Source organism: Chiloscyllium plagiosum, chromosome 43, assembly GCF_004010195.1.
Source record: "Chiloscyllium plagiosum isolate BGI_BamShark_2017 chromosome 43, ASM401019v2, whole genome shotgun sequence".
NCBI classification, from domain to species: domain Eukaryota; kingdom Metazoa; phylum Chordata; class Chondrichthyes; order Orectolobiformes; family Hemiscylliidae; genus Chiloscyllium; species Chiloscyllium plagiosum.
Window position 1 is genome coordinate 11,008,223 of NC_057752.1, and position 19,772 is coordinate 11,027,994.

Below are 19,772 nucleotides of genomic sequence, written 5' to 3' on the forward strand. Positions count from 1 at the left end.
ATAGGATAAATAGGCAAAGTCTTTTCCCTGGGGCTGGGGAGTCCAGAACAAGAGGGCATAGGTTTAGGGTGAGAGGGGAAAGATATAAAAGAGACCTAAGGGGCAACTTTTTCATACAGAGGGTGGTACGGGTATGGAATGAGCTGTCAGAGGAAGTGGTGGAGGCTGGTACAATTGCAACATTTAAGAGGCATTTGGATGGGTATATGAATAGGAAGGATTTGGAGAAATATGGGCTGGGTGCTGGCAGGTAGGACTAGATTGGGTTGGAATATCTGGTCAGCATGGACAGGCCCAAAGGGTCTGTTTCTGTGCTGTACATCTCAATGACTCTAAAACTGCAGATGCTGGAATCCAAGGTAGACAGACAGGAGTCTGGAAGAACCCAGCAAGCCAGGCAGCATCAGGAGGTGAAGAAGTTAATGTTTTGGGTGCAACCCTTCTTCGGGACTGGCCTACAGCCACTGATCAGTCAGATGTAATGACCTAGCCTCCACTGCCCTCTAGATTGCAAATTTCAAACTTTGTTAACCCTCGAAGAGAAGTAGTTCAGTCTTAAATGGGTGACTCCTTATTCTGAAACTGTCCCCTCCTAGAGCAAGATTCTGGAATATCATTTAACCTGTCAAACCATGTATGTTTCAATAAGGTCACCTAAATTCATTTAAGCTGAATATCGAGCCGACTAGCTCCACCTTTCCTTGTAGGAACAGGAGTAGGCCATTAAGCTTCTCGAGCCTGCTTCACCATTCAGTGAGATCATGGCTAATTATGAGGTAACTCCTTCAAACCCAGGAGTTAGCCTCTTCAACCTTCCCCAAACTGCAACCAATGGAAATATGCGTCTCAAATAGGAAGAGGTTTCTGTCTGTCATACTCAATGGTATCTTATCATTCTGTTTTACCTCGTCTCTGACACACCCAGATGTCTGCTGCATCAGTGGTTTTAAAAGACAAAGGCAATTTTAAACTGATGCATTCACATGAATACACACACAAATGGAGCATTGAATGCAGTCCTTAGACAATGCAATAAGACTTGTAGATATGTTGTTTGAAAGTTCAAATGGAAGCAATAATTTCAACCAATGTGCTGATTTTTTAGATTCCGTAACTGAAGATGATCAGATTATCAGTATGTATGCTAAAGACTGTCTCCTCGTACTGTTTTATGGTGTTTACCATACAGCTATCGCTATTGGGAATAGGAGAATGTGAGCACTGCAGATGCTAAAGAGTCGGTCGAAAAGTGTGGTGCTGGAAAAGCACAGCAGGTCAAGCAGCATCCGAGGAGCAGGAGAGTTGACGTTTCAGGCATAAGCAGTTCACCCTGATGCATCCTGATGAAGGGCTTATGCCCGAAACGTTGACTCTCCTTCTTAGATGCTGCCTGACCTGTACTTTTCCAGAGCCACCCTTTTCAATTCTCACTTAGGACTGTCTTGGATGAGCTTATTTTTCCAGTACAACAGGACACTGGTGGCACAGTGATAGTGTCTGTACCACTGGACCAGAAGGCCTAGATTTCAGTTCCTTCTGCTACAGAGGGGCAGCAAATCTAGAGGTGTGTCATAACACATCTGTACAGGCTGGTTAAAAATATCTACTATTACAGCAGTGTGAATGTTGCTGAAAAGAACATTGTTTTGTCGAAACACTCATCAGGACAATTTGTCAGAATGCCAGATCGAAGGGAAAACCATAATTTATCCTTCGTGAGAGCAGAGTACTGATTGGTTGGCAAGTGGTCAAGGCTCTACCAATCGGCAGTCTCCCCTCCTCCAAAATAAATGTTGATTTGTTTGAATTTGTATTCTTGCAAGTTGCCCTGAGTGCAGGATGAATAGCTTTGACAAAATGTTTCATTTCAGAAATCGTCAAGTTCTGTACTGCCAAACGACTATTTACAATACAGCTTCTTTGTTGAACAGTCTTTTAACAAATGTCACTTTTTTCCTTCTCTATGTGTTTCCTTGTTTTCATTTTTCTGTTTAATTTCTCCATAACATTTTTATCTAACAACAATTCCCATTTAATTTAATTTAATTAATGAACATCATTAATAGTGCAGCCGCTGCGGGCAGTAACTGGAGACACCTGTTTGTTCAATTATTTAGTCCATTCTCCTATTTCTCCATCGAATAAATCGTTGGGAACGCCAAGTGAATCAGAAAGCCAGGAATCTGTGGAGGGTACGGCTGGAGCCCGGTAAGGCAATTCTGAACTTAATCATTTGTGAATTTTTTTTTGTTATTAGCTGTGGTTTTCTTTCCTTATTAGGTGTTGCTTCCAGGCATCTGTTATACCAATGAACTGTTAAAACATTGTCGCACACTCAACCTGTTGGTAGCCTGCTTTGAATTGAGATGCCTATAAACCAAGTATAGTATTAACCAGCATGCATTTGCACCCTAGGTTGTGAAGCAAGAGCTGACATTGTTCAGTTCCCACACAAACTTTTGATGGGATCATTGCATTTGGTGTAGCTTTTGATCAGTTGGTTGATGGACAAGTTAACTGAAAACTTATTTTGGATCAGCCTAGCATCAGTCCCCTGCTGTCAGAAACATCAGGAGAAATTCTATATGAATCAGCAGGAAAATAAGGCTGGTGAGTCGAGACCTAAAGGAAGATAGAAGAGGGGAACGTTCGAAATGGCGAAAAGCTACAGTTAGTGAAAGTCGATAGAAATGGACACATTATTAAAATATCACAAACTGGTTCAGAAATAAAATTAATGGAATACTATCCTTGATGTCTAGAGCTGAAAATGTGTTGCTGGAAAAGCGCAGCAGGTCAGGCAGCATCCAAGGAGCAGGAGAATCGACGTTTCGGGCATGAGCCCTTCTTCAGGAATGATGTCTAGAGGACAGGGGCTTGATGTCTCGAGGACAGGAATACAAGGAGCTAGAAGTCATACTTCAGCTGCACAAAACCCTCCTTAGGACATAGCGGAGAAAAGTGAGTGGTTCTGGGCACCGCTCTTTAGAAGGGTTATATTGGGTTTGAGGGAAGAGTCATGTAGGTTTACCAGAATGATATCTGGAGCAGGCCAGTCAGCCCTCTTTTTTTTTGCTCCATAAGATCATTACTGATCTGGTTGTGTTTCAAAGAACATTATCCCATCTTGAAACCCTCCCCCTGCCATATTGTTAGGCAGCAGAATCAATCTATCTCCATCTTAAAAGTATTCAATTATCCCATTTTCTGAGGCACAGAGTTCCAAAGCACTCGGAAAGAAAGAAAATCCTCTCATCTCTCTGACCCAAGAGGGTGACCCTAATTTTTAAACAGTTTCCCATAGTTCTGGACTGACCCACAAGTGGAAACATCCTTTCCATGTCTACCTTGTTGAGACCATTCAGTGTCCTACACACTTCAATCAAGTCACCCCTCCCCCTTCTAAACTTCAGTGAATACAAGCCCAGGCTTGTCCATTCTAGCCCCATAAGGCAACCCACGCATTCCAGGTATCAATCTACTGAACCTGTTTGAATTGCCTTCAATGCAGTTACATTGTTCCTTAAATAGAGACCAAAACTGCACACAGTATTTGGGATGCAGTCTCACCAATGGCCTGTATAACTAAGGCATAACATCTTCTGTGTTCAGTTACTCTTGTAATAAAGGGTTGAATTCCATTAGCCTTCTCAATTATGTGCTGTACCTGCAAACTGACTTTGTGTAACTCCGGCATGAGAACAAGTGAATCACTTTGCATGTCAGAATTCGCAGTCATTCTCTATTTAAGTAATACTCAGCTCTTGCATTCTTTCTGCCAAAGTGGACAACTTCCTATTTTCCCACGTTATATTCCAGCGTTTAGGATTTTTGCCCTCTCATGTATACCTGTCTGTATCTCCTTATATCTTCTTCACAACATACACTCCTACCTGTCTTGTGTTGTCCATGCGTTTAGCTCCATGCCTTCACTCCCCTCAGCTAAGTCATTGATATCAATTGTTAAAAGTTGAGGCCCCAGCACAGACCCCTGCAGAATTCCAATCTTCACATTCCTGCCAATCACACAGAGACCCATATATGCATCAGCCTCCTCCTTTAGCCTGGCCCATTGAATGCCTCATCTGATTCTTCTGAAGTAGAACGAATGAACAACCTTATCCTCCTTTAGTTGCCACCAGGCCAATCCTTTCCCTCTGCCTTGTCTATTGTGTACGTGTGCCCTGTGGCACACCATTTGAGGATGCCACTTCTAGCTTCATAAGTACGAAGGTGGTCAGTCTCCGATGTAGCGATGAGTGTGAAATTGAGTGGTGGTGATTTTTTGTTTTTGTTGCCTCTTCTCCTTCCACCTCTATTTGGGCAGATTCCACTTCTCGTTTCTGCAATGAGAAAGGGACCGGGAGAAAGGAAGGTGTGTGGTTAAGTAGAAAGAGACTGAGGGGATAAGGTAGAAGTGGAATGAGAGAAAGTGGATTAAGTGTGCAGATAGCCTTCTCATTCAGCCCCACCAGTGGCCATAGTGGTCAAAGCATTGTCTCCTCTAAAATGTACAGGTGTTCTTGCCTTCCAACTCTTTGCTCCTCCTGTCATATGTCTCCATTTCCTGCATTATGTTGGAATGATGTGAAAATGTTGGTTGTATAATTGCCAGTGTATGTGATCTGCAAGTGTAAGGCTTTCAGCGATGCTGAATTGTGAAAGGCTGAGGTGAGGCATATGAATTCTGATTGGAGATTATTGGTAGCTATGGATGAGGTGTGGTGAATTGAGCAGTGGCTGAGGTTAATGAGCACTTGGTAGGAAATTCCTTTTGGGATACATTGACTCACCTCAACTTTCAGGAAACTGTTAAAGTTCTTTCTGCACTGTACAATGTCCTTGGAGCAATATTTGTGGTATTGACCTTCACCATTACAACTTTCCACTGCTTCCTGGGCTACTGTCTGGAGGACCGCCTGTGCCTTACATATACAGGGTCTCTTTAAATTTCCTAATGGAGAGTTGAAGGCTGAGTAATGATGTGTAAGCTTTTGTGAGCAGCACAAGAGTGGAAGTGAGAGAGCCAGTCCACTCGAGTGAATGATGATGCTGGTGATTGAAAGAGTTCAAGGTGGTACAAGCAGATGGATTGTCTCCAATTTGTTTGAGCAAGTAACAAGGAGCATGGGTAATGGGGAATTGGTGGCTGAACTGTACGTAGATTTCCTGCACTATTTCATGGGAGCCATCGTTTTAGGCACCTTTGTGCCATTTAAAGAAGGATCAGATTTTTTTTTGCAAAACATATAACTGCGGTATTAGGACAGCAGTGATCCTGACTAGCTGTACACTTCCCTTCCCCACTACCAGGCCTGACCTCTCCTAGAAGGCCTCCAATCTCTCTCCACCTCCATCACCCTCCTGCTCTTTGCTGGCCTATGACTTTCTCACCCAGTCCCCAAAGCCTCCCAACACCCAGACCCCTGAGCTGCACCCGCACATCCATCTGGGGATCAACCTCCTCAGCATGTGGCAAATCCCAAATTGTGGGTTCCTCATGACTCCCTGACTGTGCTATTACCTGTGTGTCAGATAAGTTCCAAGTTGCTTCTCATAGATTGATTTCATCATCTTGCTAATTTTCGAACAAAATTCCCAGCGGTCAGTAATTTGGACCAATGCAATTACAACTAACTGCAATTTCCCTTCAATGATATTTGACCTTTTTTATCTTTTTTTTTCATCCGTTTTTATCCTTATTCTCCACTCTGCAAAATGAAGTGTACTTTTTCAGAATTTGGATTGGTTGAGTATTTCACACCTTTGCAGTGCGAGTAATCCCTGATGTGTCTGATTGTAAAACTGCCAATGATTCTGAAATGGCTGTCAGTTTTGTTCAGGTTTTGTTGCAAAGTCTATATTGAGCTTTAGCAGTGCTAGAAAATCCAATGGCCCTAACATCTTTTGAACAGGTCCAATATGGCAGCCTTTATGGTGCTGGACTGGCAACCTGTGTGTTGAGTTCAGATCCTACCATGGCAATTTGAAGGCTGGTACCAGGAAAAAGGAAGGTAATGTACCACCAGCCTCGGTCTGAGCTGCACATAACTGCAGTGGCATATAACAAGTTCATGTTCTTGAGTTAATTCATGGAGTCAGTGTTGCAGACATCCCAGGAATCATTAACAATTAAAATATATTTATCAGCCTCCAGTATAATCAAACTATGAATCAATAAATAAGTCCGTGACATTAATTATTGGTATTGGATCTGGTCAGATAAAATATTTTTACTGGTATATTTACAAATTCAGAAATTCAAGCAGTGCCAGTAGATTTTTTTCTCAGTTTTGCTAATTGCATAGCTTTGTTGAATGTGTATGAAACTAACCTTTCATGTTTCTACCTTACGGTTGACTCTGCTAACCTCTTCAGGATGCTGCAGTGGGATACAGATCTCTCTGTCCTTCAACTTCAGACTGATTCTGAAATGCGGTACCTATCTTCTTCTCTTTTCTGCTGCTAACTATGTTACTTGATTACCTCTCAGAACAAATCAGAGTTGTGTTAACTTTGCTAAACTGTGACACTTGCAATCCATGTGTCCTTTGGGACTCAATGTATTAGTTCACTAAGTGAGAATACTTTCAGTAAAAATGGTTCAGTTTCAGTGGCTGAGCAATTAGACAGTTTTTTTTAAAATTGAGAAATATGTGAAGATTGGAAAGGGAGCATGACTAAATTAAGAAAAAGATGTCACTGTAGTAGTTGAGCAAACACTATTAGATGAGGAATATATAATCATTTGAGATTGATTTGGTAAAGTATTCATGGTGCTACATGTTGGGTTTCTAGTTGTGGTCACCAAGCCAGGTAAGTCAATGACGACATGGAAAGAGGTTGAAGTGAAAGTAGAGTATAGTGATTTCTGATTTTAATTAATTGAGTTTTGCAGTGGGGCAGAGTAAATGATTATCTGTCTTTCACAGCTGCTGAATGGTGATGTCTAGCAGTTTGTATTGCTAAACAAAGATGAAAAAATAGGGTATTGAATATTATAGTAAATCACAAGTTAAACTTGTGAAATATTGTCTCATGGAAATCACTGCTACGATGAACAATGATTACTGGCCTTGAAATCCTGAGTACAATATGGTGGGTGCTATGCTGCCCACCTGATTGGTGTAGGCATCAGGGATATTTGCTGAAAATTAGTGTTGGTCCCTTTTCATATTTGGTTTCAAATTGTAGCAGCAGGTGCCCTTTGAGAAGCACTTCACCAAACCAGGAGCCACTTAATTTTTACTTACTTTGGGAGGCTATTGCCACCCACACCTCTAGGCCTGGCTGTTAAAAATACGTCTTTGAACAAGGAGATCACCGAAATGTCCATGGCCGATCACACATTGATATTTTAGTGATGTTTGTTTGTTAGCTTACACATTTATTGATTCGCTAAAATGCCCAATAGAGAACTCAAACTGTGAAGTACAACAGTGCTGTTCAGAATTGTTTGTTTTTATTAAGGTGTTGCAGTGATGTACACTGAGTAAAATATGAATTTTGGTATCAATGGGTAGCCATTATCATCTGTGTTCAGTGGCTGATATTACAGCAAACCCAGGCTTTTTCTTTAGATTAAGCATGAGAACGTTTAGCCCTGGAATAAAATACATTCTCAATGTCCAAAGTTAAAAATCTCACAACACCAGATTATAGTCCGACAGGTTTAATTGGAAGCACTAGCTTTCGGAGCGTCGCTCCTTCATCAGGTGATAGTAGAGGGCTCAATCCTAACACAGAATTTATAGCAAAAATTTACAGTGTGATGTGACTGAAATGATGCATTGAAAAATTGATTGTCTGTTAAGGCTTTCATCTGTTTGAATACCATGATAGTTTCATTTAAAACCTTTTTTAAAAAGTTGCATTTTCAGGTTAGCTGTTAACAATGTTGATAGCGAGACAATATGTTGAAGGTGTTGGCCCCCTGTGTTCTCTGTCTATGCCATGATGTTTAGATTGATTCTAATCTACAAAGTGAGATAACGGAGTTGTACATGAATGCATGCAGTTTTTGAGCAAAGTACAATGTAACCCTGAAAGTACAAATTCACCCCACAAAATATCTGTGTGTGTGTGTGTGTCTCTGTCTGGGTTGGGGTGTCTGTCTGTCTGTCTGTCCGACCTGTAATGTGACATGCACCCAAGGTCCCGGTTGCGGCCCTCCCTATGGGTACCGAACTTACCTATCAGCCTCCGCTCGGCCACTTTTCTCTGCTGCCTGTCCCGAAGTCCATATTGGAGGATGGTCACCCAAAGGTCCGAGGTCGAATGTCCTGGATCACTGAAGTGTTCCCCAACTGGGAGGGAACACCCCTGTCTGTTGATTGTTGTGCGGTGCCCATTCATCCATTGTCGTATCCTTTGCTCAGTTTCCCCAATGTACCATGCCTCAGGGCATCCTTGCCTGCAACTTATAAGATAGACAACATTGGCTGAGTCACATGAGTACCTGCCACGTACATGGTGGGAGGTGTGCCCACATGTAATGGTGGTATCCATGTCCACACTCTGACACGTCTTGCAGCACCTACCGTGACAGGGTTGTATGGAGTTGTCCTGAGAGCCGGGCAGCTTGCTACGAACAATGATCTGTTTGAGGTTTGGCGGTTTGGCAAGTAGTGGAGGTGTGGGGAAGGTCTTGTTGAGGTGCTCATCCTCATTGATAATGTATTGCAGGTTACACATACACATACACAGACACCCACACACACCCTTACAGACACACACACTCCCACACTCACACATGCACCCCCTCACAGACTTTAGACATTCTGCACTCACTACACACACACACACACACATAAACTCACTCTCTCTCACACAACCCCCAACCCAGACAGAGTCACAGACAGACAAAGACCCACATGCACACATATATTTTGTGGGGTGAACTTGTACTTGCAGGGTTACATTGTACTTTGCTCAAAAACTGCATGCATTCATGTAAAACTTCATTATCTCACTTTTTAGATTAGAATCAATCTAAACATCATGGCATAGACAGAGAACACAGGGAGCTAACACCTTCAACATATTGTCTAGCTATCACCATTGTTAACAGCTAACCTGAGAATGCGACATTTTAAAAAAAGGTTTTGTGATTTACACATGAAAGAAGTGAAACTATCATGGTATTCAAACAGATGAAAGACTCAACAGACAATCAATTTTTCAATGTATAATTTCAGTTACATCACACTGTAAATTTTTGCTATAAATTCTGTTAGGATTGAGCCTTCCACTATCACCTGATGAAGGAGTGACGCTCCGAAAGCTAGTGTGCTTCCAACTAAACCTGTTGGACTATAACCTGATGTTGTGTGATTTTTAACTTTGGACACCCCAGTCCAACACCGGCATCTCCAAATCATTCTCATTGTAGGAATTCTGGAAAGACTGTGATTGTAGTACGAGTATCTGTTTGGTATTTTAATGTTTTCACATGCACCATTCTTCCTAATTGACAGTTGATTTATTTCTTGATTTACTCATCTTTAAAAGTTAGTATATGTAAAGAGAAAGCATAATGGGAAGGATGAGTGTTCGGTCTGTATGTTGAGCTTTGCCTCATGGAAACAATTGTTGCTGTGGTCAAACTCTCAGCATGGTGTGGTAGTTCTTCATTCGTTGTTTAATTAGTCTTGAATTTCAATCCGAGTACTCGCCTAAATGGATGACCAGCAGCCTAAGCACTGAAGAAATGCGCTGCCTTGAAATGTGATGGCGATGGGTTGGATTGAGGCATTCAAGAAGGAATGAGATGACTATTTAAATCGAAACAATGTGCAGGGTTACAGGGGACAGGCAAGAGAACGGCTGTAAGGAATGATGCTCATTCAAGACACAATGGGTTGAATGGCTTCCGTCTGCACTGTAATAATTCAGAGATAAAATTGCTCCCAGGAAGCCATCTGTTACTTGCAGTATGTATACTGTTAGTGCATGGCCAGTGAAAATGTGACTTTTCTCAAGTCCGTCAAAAATCACATGTCCAAAGGCAGGTCTAGAAGGGCTTAAGACCGATTTTAAGTATTTATTTCTGCTTGTTTACTTGCGTGATCTCTGCATGAAAATATTTTGTATGTAATCATGGGAATAAGCTTATTATCTGCTTGTATGGTATATACAGGTCAGAGTTTATGCTCTGGTACATCGTTAATAGTTGTTGGGCTACATATTAACCATGCAGACTGCTGTAGGCAAACAATTGTTAGTTCATAGCATTGTGGAAGCTCCATTATTTGCCCAAACAGGAAGGATTCCTTGTCAGTGATGGGAATTACCATTAAATCCAAATTCTGATCTTGTACGTACTGCTGAGTAATATCCAAGGCATGTAATTGATGCATTGCAAAAGTGGACACAAAGCATTTAGGTAGTTGCGTTAAGCAATAAAAGGTGAAATGCAAACAACAAAAGTTTTGTAAAGAGATAGTATTTCATGTACTTGTCTGAACTGTGTAAATTTGGCAGTTGCGAATGTAGATCTTGGAGCTTCCACTGCAATGACTGTACAGGAATAACTGTCTTCAAGGTTTGACTGTTGCTTTGCTACTCACTACACCACAGTGATTTTTGTTTATCGACTCCAATGTAGACATCACCTGCAAAAACTAGGCATAGCCCGAATGACCCATGTGGATATTGCACCTTGTGAGCGTCTCGCGCACTGTAAGGAAACCCAAACACCTGTGGTTGCTAAACCAGATGAAGGTAGGTTAAGACCAAGTATTTTCCAATAATTTTCTCATGCCATTATTCCTCTGGCTTTCTTTTCCCCCCTGAATTCTGAACAAGGCTTCCTTGACCTGTGTTTTGCTGTGCTGCTCTGCATTTTAACCATCAGGAAGCACACTGTTCAGAATTCTGCACAATTTATTTTGCCTCAACCCTGAGTCAGGAGATCACAGGGCACTGTGACCTGCTACCTAGTTGAAAACTGGCAAATCTCATGGGTGTGATTGGCAAATTCACATACCATATTGCCTCAGATTTTGAAAATGTTAGTTATTAAATAATTTGATATATAGAAATTTCTTCAAAAGCAATTATCAGAGATCCACTGTGGTGATGCAGCAGCTAAGGAGTAGAACTGTCTAGGTCACAGGTTACTACTTCAGCGATGGTAGTACTCCTCATATTGGCTGACAGACTGTTATAGGTGCCCAGGCTATCAAGAGACATTTGAACATGACCTGTGAAAGTTGGTTGAATGAAGTTGGCATCCTGGCTTCAGTAACCCATATGATTTCAACGTTTAAGTTTTTTTACTGCAACTTGCTATGTTAATCTGCAAAATGAGGGAGCTTAGTTAGCAGTCTCAATTATGCCACTACTTTTAGTACTGGGTGAAAAAACTGTCTGTGCTCTTGTGAATTCCTTAGTGACCAACTTAGTGGTAGCATAGTAGATCACAGATCTCCCAGCTGCCCTGTTAACCAGCAATTGTGTGTGGCATTAGGGTCTAATGGGAAGGGAAAACATAAACACATTACATGAAAGGGACAGAGTTTTCCCAATGACTATATATTCCTCTCAGTTGTGTTTAATGTGAGTTAGCATTTCGATGGCACTTGAATGGGGATATGAGTTCAAATCCCACCATGGCAGCTGATTGGAATTTAAATTCCACGAACAAACAGTGTGGAAGTGGGCCCTTTGGCCCAACAAGTCCACACTGACCCTCCGAAAAGTAACCCACCCAGACCCATTTCCCTCTGACTAACGCACCTAACCTATGGGCAATTTAGCATGGCCAATTTACCTGACCTGCACATCTTTGGACTGTGGGAGGAAACCGGAGCACCTGGAGAAAACCCACACAGACACAGGGAGAACGTGTAAACTCCACACACAGTCAGGAGTTTGGAATCGAACCTGGGGCCCTGGTACTGTGAGGCAGCGCTGCTAACCACTGAGCCACCGTGTTTTCATGGTTACCATCACTATCATTGATTGTTGTCAACACCCATCTGGTCCACAAGCATCCTTTTAAAGAAAGAAGACTGCTCTTCTTACTGGTATTGCCTACGCATGACTCCAGACCCACAGCAATACAGCTGACTCTTAATTGTCCTCTGAAATGTTTTACAGAGTCACTTGGTTTGAGGGCATTTAGGGATGGGTAACAAATGATACTTGTGTCCTATAATAGAATAAAGAAAAATGATTGAGTATTAATGAAATAATATATTGAATGGAGTGGGGGTAAAGCTACAAACTGTAATATGTCTGTGTGCTATAGGGTCAGTTTCAATGCGTTCCATTTGTATTGATTTGCTTTTTGATTGAAATATTTTCTCAGAGAAGGAAGCAGTACCAGTCCCAACAAAGGCATCAACTGTCTTGGAGCCTGAAGCACCTGAAGAACCCCAAGAGGAGACTGAAGAAGAACACCAAGGTAACTGCATCGAGCGTTGAGTATAGACTAGTATTTTCTTGGATTGTACTTAGCTGAACAATGCTATTCAAGGAATACCCTTGTTGGATTTTCAGCCAGACTCTGAAAGGATGCTATTGTTTGCTGAATTGTTGGGGTTGCTCAGTTTGGTGAGTGGTGAACATGTGAATGTCTCCACTATATGGAATGTCCACTCTCTGAGAGTGTGAAACACAGGCCAGGAGATTTTAATATGAAGCAGACCTTGTAATGAAAGCACTTTTACATCTCCTTCCTGCCCCGTCCTTCAATGTTCACTTATTTGGTCGAATACTATGCAACAGCCTCTCTGTCATCTTGCACATATAAGATATTGGTGCCAACAGAAGCCTAGATTGTTACTTTTCGTAGTTTGTACAAACCCAAGTATAAAACTGTTACCAGTGCAAAATTTTTAAAATGTTTCATTCCAGCTAAATGTTTTCATTTGAGGGATTTATTTTTGAAATGGCCCCTGGTTTGTGCAGCTGTAGTATCAAAATCCTGCACCAAATTCTTGGATGGCAGCAATTATATTTCTTTCCAAATCTACAGGTAAACTTGCTGTGAGTTTGGTTGTCCCACTGCCACGCAGGCAATGCTAGCAGTTGCCAAATGATCTATTTTGTGAAGTTCTGTGTTGCTGTGGTTTCTTTTGAGGTGAGGGTGGACTTATCTGTGACAGAGGATGAGCACTGAGCTGTTCTTCAGCTTCAGCAAATGCTACGGTGTCCTGACCAATAGGAAACACATGCAAACGTAGAATTAGCAAGATTTCCTTCTTGCAACTAGTCATATAGCATGGTAATAGTCCTTTTAGCCCAACTTGTCCATGCTGTCCAGGTTTCCAATACTGAACTTAGTCCCATGTGCTTGCGTATGGCTTATATCCCTCAAACCTATCCTCTCCATGTACCTATCCAAATGTTATTAAATGCTGTAATTATATTTGCCTCCACCACTTCCTCTGGTAGTTTGCTCCATATACACACTACCCTCTGTGTGAAAAAGCTGACCTTAAAATCCCTTTTAAATCTTTCCCCTCTGACCTTAAACCTGTTCCTCCTAGTTTTGGAATCCCCTAGCCCAAGGAAAAGACTTTGGCTGTTCACCTTATCCATGCCCCTCATGACCTTATAAACCTCTATAAGGTCAACCCTCAGCCTCCTATGCTCCAGAGGAAAATCGTCCCAGCCTGTCTAGCCTCTCCTTTTAACTCAAACCTTTCAGTCTCTGTAACATTGTTGTCAATCTTTTTTTACACCCTTTCTGGTTTAATAACATTCTTTATATCGCAGGGTGACCAGAATTGTATGTAGTACTCCAAAAGTAGCCTCGCCAATTTTTTTTGTATAATAGTAACACGGCATCCCAACTCCTGTGCTCAGTGCTGTAACCAATGGAGGCAAGTCTGCCAAGCAGCTTCTTCCCCACCCTGTCTACCTGTGACATCACTTTCAAGGAACTCTGCACCTGCACCCCTAGGTCTCTGTTCAACAACATTCCCCAGGGCCCTACCATTAATTCTGTGTCCTGCGCTGGTTTTTCTTACCAAAATGTAACCCATCGCATTTCCCTAAATTAAATTAAACTCCATCTGCCACTCAGCCCAGTGACCCAGGTGATCAAGCTCCTATTGTACTCTGAAATAACCTCCTTTACGGTCCACTATACCATCAATTTTTGATGTCATCTGCAAACTTACTAACCAGGCCTCCTTGTCACACACGTTTGGTCACAGGCCTCCAGTCTGAACAACAACCCTCTCCTGCACCTTCTGTCCCCTATCGTGAGTAACTGTGTGACACCAATCTACATTTGAAGATCAAAGTCCCACTGTCCTGTATTGTGAATAAAGTCTACTAATGTTGACTCATTCAGTGTAGAAGGCCTTATTTGGTAGCAATTTGTATCTACTATTCTGTCCTTTGTCATAAATCCTACTCAAGATTTGTGGAAAGTTATGGTTAGTGTGTCTACTCTGTAATCTGCATTCTGGGAAATGTATTGGTGGGGCCTGGTGACTTGTTCACAGTTTGTCCCATTAACTATTACAGTTTGTTTTTGGAACATTTACCTCCTTTACATCCTATTCAAACATTGCTATAGCCCTACTTTCCTCCTTTTTACTTGCTATCTATTTGCTGGCCATGATCATCATTCTTGATCGATCAGCAGCATTTAATATATCTCCTGCATCCTGGTATGTTTAATCATCAGTTCCCTTACTTGTTCTGCTTCATCACTTGAAGCTAGCTCCAGCAACTCCCTCTTCCTTATTCGAGCTGCATCGTAACCAATTATCAAAGGAGTTCTGGTATTAAGTTCTTGTTGCTCTGGAGTGGCGCTGATTGGAAATGCAACGGGAACAGTAATGAACGAATCACCCTTGGGCAACAGCCAAATTGGAGGGAAGAGTGTGGTTCCAGGTATGCATTTGTATCTACACAGAAAGGATTAATGCAAACTGCACAAAGAATGGTCGTGAAAGGTTGAAGGCAGTGCTTCCTAAACTTTCTCCAACATGTGACCCAATTTTAATTCTCAGCAGATTCTAAATGTTTATTAGCAGCACGATGAGTGCAAGGATAGTTTTATTGAAGTCTAAAACAAAACAGCATTATATGAAATTTCACTGTGAAATTAAAGGGCACTGCACTTACCTTCATGAGACGCATGGGCATACGGGATGTGTCACAGTCCCTCAAAATCTAGCTGCGAATGATGGTACATGTCTAATTTCCAATGTGACCTCCACACTTAATCAACGTTGAGGTTCGATGTTGACCAGTGTGCTAAATCCGCTTCTCACAAATACATACTATGAAAGGAACCATTGCATGTAATGCATGCCGAGTGATGTCAGGATAAAGTTAAAAATCACACAGCACCAGATTATAGTCCAACAGGGTTATTTGGAAGTACTAGCTTTTGGAGCACTACTCCTTTGTCAGGGTCCTGCCCCACTAGCTACCTGACGAAGGAGCTGCGCTCTGAAAGCTAGTGCTTCCAAGTAACCCTGTTGGACTATAACCTAGTGTTGAGCGACTTTTAACTTTGTCCACCCCAGTCCAACACCAGCATCTCCACATGATGTCAGGACAGTCAGTCTTCATATCAAACCAGAAATCTGTCAGGGATGCTCTGGAAAATGGTTTTTGTTTGTAAAAATCAATCATATGAAATTTCAATAAACTTTTAATTTCAGCTGCAGCTATTTTCATTAATTGCAATTTCAAGCTGACCTTGAAAAGGGGTTTGGATTCCAGTAAGTACAAGTGTCCCTGATTTACAAATGTCCGATTTTACAAACATTCATACATACAAATGCGATCCCATACCAGCATATAAGTTTAAAACACGACGTGATCATTTCCTGTACTTACGCTGTCCTGCATTATTCTCCAACTTGCACACAAATCAACTTCTGAACGGACTCCAGAACAGAACCCGTTTGCAATCTGGGGACTGCCTGTGTTATGATATCACATTCAAGGTGTTATGATCGATCATCAGAGGAGTTGGGCGCTGGTTGAATTCATTGTCTGAGAGAAACTTGGAAAGTAGGGGAAAGAGTCAGAATTCAACTTGTGCATTACTCTTCCAGAATGCAATTTTCTCGTGAATGCCTTTAGCCGATCATCCCGTTGCAAAATGTTTGCATTCTTTCCTTGTGTCGTTGTATTCGTTTGGCTTCCCAAATATGTCTGCAAGGAGGGGGCTGCATTCTGTTTCAGTCATGGAGGTGATCTGAGAATCCCTGGTTCTTTTAGCAGCAGATTGCAAATGCGAGGAGTTGACCTAACCGCTCATCTCCAAACACCTTGAACAGTCAGCCATCCTCAGTGTGATCCAACAACACATCATGATCAGATGTTATGTCTATGTGCAGTCTTGCAAATATGCGCTCGAGGCGAGTGACTTTGATTGTACTTTGCAATACATTACAATGCTTCACCTAGCTCAAGTTGTTCATAATCAGATGCTAACTGTAAATTGTATAGTGAGTCCAAATAGCAAATGGACCACACAGTGTGCAGGCTTGACTTGCAGCCTGCCATAGCTGGAACAACACCAGAGCAAAAACTTTCCAGATGATCCCAAGGAACACTCCTCCTTCCATGTAGCAATGTGACACACACAATATTCCCAATGCTGTTTCATGTTCAGGATGCAGGAGGCCAAACTAAATGCCTTCAGGAATACTATTTTCCAACATGTATTTTGCAAAAGTCAATATTTGTGCATCATGCCCCTCAGTACTTGCATCAGTTTGAAGAACAAAAACATATGTGTTTCAATCTCCACTAACATTGATCCCTGATTGGCTGCAATTACCTCAATTCTCCACATGATGGCGCTGTTTGAGTGGGTACAGCCACAAGTCTTTTTGTGGATACCTCTCATTTAAAGTGTTCATCCAGATGCTGCTTAAATGTTGAGAGTACCTGCCTCCACCCTCTTAGGCGGAATATTCCATATATCTTATACCTTCTGGGTGATTTTTTTTCCCTAAAAGCTTTTCGAAACCACTTACTCCCCACCCTACTCTGATCTTAGACAGATCTGCCATAGGGAAAAGATTCTCATGATCTACAATGTCTGTGCCTCTCATAATTTTGTATACCTCAATCAGATCCATTCTCAGCCTCCTCTGCTCCAGAGAAACCAAACCCAGTCTTTCCACACTCCCCTCCTCACTGGGACTCTTCAACCCTGGAAATGTCCAGGTGAATCTCCTCTGCATCCTCTCCAGTGCAATCATGTCCTTCTGATAATGTAGCGACTAGCTGCACATAGTATTCCATCTTTGGCCTAACTAATGTTTTTTAAAGTTGTAAAAGTCTTCCTTGCTGTTATGGGTCCCAGTTGATGAAAGCAAACATTCCATATGCTGCCTTCACCAGTCTGTCTACCCATGCTGATGCCTTCAGAGATGCCTTCAGACTTGTACACCAAGATTTCTTTGTTCCTCAGTACTCCCTAGGGACCTATCATTCATTGTGTAAATCTTTCCCTTATTAGCCCTCTGAAAATGCATCATCTCACACTTAGGAATAAATTCCATCTGCCGTTGCTCTGTCCAATTTACCAGCTGAATACTATCAGACTGTAGCCTGAGACCATCCTCCTCACTATCAACAACATCACCCAAATTTTGTGTTGTTTGTAAACTTACTAATTGCACCTTCTACATTCATATCCAAGTTGTTAATGTACATACCAAATAGCAAGCGCCCCAGCATTGATCCCTGTGGTACACAGTTGGTCACAGGCTTCCAATAACAAAAACAACCCTCCACCAACCTGCCTTAGATCCCATGGGCTCATACCCCCAGATAAGCTGTCCATGTGGGACCCTCTCAAAGGCCTTACTGAAATCCATGTAAAGCACGTCAATTGCACCACCATACATTGTCAACTTCTCAAACAAACTCAGCCAAACCAGCCTGTCAGGACCTCCCTTGAACAAATCCATGCTGGCTCTCCCTAACCAATCTCTGCCTCTCCAAGTATTGATCTGCCCACAGAATCTTTCCCACCGCTGTTGCCATACCAACTAGTCTGCAATTAGCTGGCCCATCCCAACCGCCTCTCCTGAATGTTGGGATCACATTAGCCACCATCTAGTCGTTTGGCCTGCTGTCCAGGGCCAGTGAAGTATTAAGTACCTCCTCCAAGAATCCAGCGATCTGTTCCCTTGCCTCCCACAGCAGCCTGGGCTACATCCCATCAGGCCCTGTGGATGTATGCATCTGTTGCCCATTAAAACATCTAATACCTTCTCCTTAATTAATCTTTACACATTCTAGAACCTCACCATCCCAAGTGATATATCATTGACCACAAAGTATCCCTCCTTTGTGAATGTAAATGGAAACGCTCATCCAAGACCTCCACTGGCTCCACGCACAGGTTTCTCTCTTGGTCTCGAATAGGTTCCACTAATTCTCTTATAACCCTCCTACTCCCAATGTACTCATTTTAAAAAAAGCCCTAGGGGTTCTCCCCAATCCCTTCCAAAGACACCTCATGATCCCTCCCTGTCCCCCTCCCAATTTCCCTTCTAAGCAGCCTCCCACACACTCCATACTTCTGAAGGGCCTGCCCCGTTTTTAATGCTCTGCATCTGACATATGCTTCCTTCCTCTCCTCTGTCAAGCTCTCTATCTCCTGATATCCAGGGTTCCTTGGACTTGCTGCCCTTACCCTTAAGGGGAACACATTGGCTCCAAACTCCACTATACTCCTTTCAAATGACTCCCACATTTCAAATGTAGACTTACCTGCAAGCAACCATTCCTATTCCATGTTTGCCAGGTCCTGACAAAGAGATTAGTTTAATTTGGCGGAATGTTCAGCACATCATCATGGACTGAAGGGCTTATTCCTGTTCTGTACTGTTTTATGTTCAACGATATTGATATTGGCCTCTGGTAAAATCAAAGTCTCTGCAGTTGTGTGAGGCTACGTGACCTGTGCAATCTGATAGCTCACTCCAAAGATTTCTTTGGAAGTTGTTAAAAGATAGAAGAAAGAACAGTGCAGCACAGGAACAGGCCCTTTGACCCACGATGTTGTGCCGAACATGATGCCAAATTAAACTAATCCCTTCTGCCTGCCCTTGGTCCATATCCCTCAATTCCTTGCATGTTCATGTGCTTATCTGAATGTCCCTATCATACCTGCCGCCTCCACCATCCCTGGCAGTGTGTTCCATACTCCTACCACTTTGTTTAGAAAACAACTTGCCCATCACATCTCCTTTGAACATTCTCCCTCTCTCACCTTAAACGCATGCCCCCTAGTATTAGACATTTCAACTCTAGGTAAAATATTCTGACTGTCAACCCTATCTATGCATCTCATAATTTTATTGACTTATATGAAGTCTCCCCTCTGAAACTCCAGAGAAAACAACCCAAGTTTTTCTAGCCTTTCCTTATAGTTCATACCCTCTAATCCAGGCAGCATCCTGGTAAACCTCTTCTGCACCCTCTCCAAAGCCTCCACGTCATACCTGTAATGTGCCAACCAGAACTGAACGTAATACTCCTAAGTGTAGCCTAACCAAAGTCTTATAAAGCTGCAAAATGACATTCTGACTCTTGTACTCTGTTACCTGACCGATAAAGATAAGCAGTCCATATTCTTTCTTTACCACGCTATCGACTTGCTTGGCCACTTTCAGGGATGCTTATGGCTCTCTTAAAATGAAATTGTTGCTGCGAGAACTCCTCTTTCTAATGTTGGAAGAAGAATTTTGTTTCCCATTGTAATTTCTGTGAATGGTCTCCAGTGTTGCTGCAGCTTATTTGGCTTCATGCTTTCATTGGACAGCACT

General features: G+C 42.2%; 1 protein-coding gene across 4 annotated transcripts in view; it reads left to right on the forward strand.

Annotated features, from left to right (window-relative positions):
* LOC122543374 (cytoplasmic dynein 1 intermediate chain 2-like) overlaps positions 1-19,772 on the forward strand; it is a 48,329-nt gene that overhangs the window by 11,382 nt on the left and 17,175 nt on the right. The window contains exons 3-6 of one of the 4 annotated variants that reach the window (XM_043682022.1): positions 2,067-2,208; positions 6,379-6,438; positions 10,607-10,722; positions 12,314-12,409. In XM_043682022.1, the coding sequence (XP_043537957.1) occupies positions 2,067-2,208; positions 6,379-6,438; positions 10,607-10,722; positions 12,314-12,409 (414 nt within the window). The remainder of the gene's footprint in view (positions 1-2,066; positions 2,209-6,378; positions 6,439-10,606; positions 10,723-12,313; positions 12,410-19,772) is intronic. The other 3 variants (XM_043682023.1, XM_043682024.1, XM_043682025.1) reach the window with 3 other exon arrangements.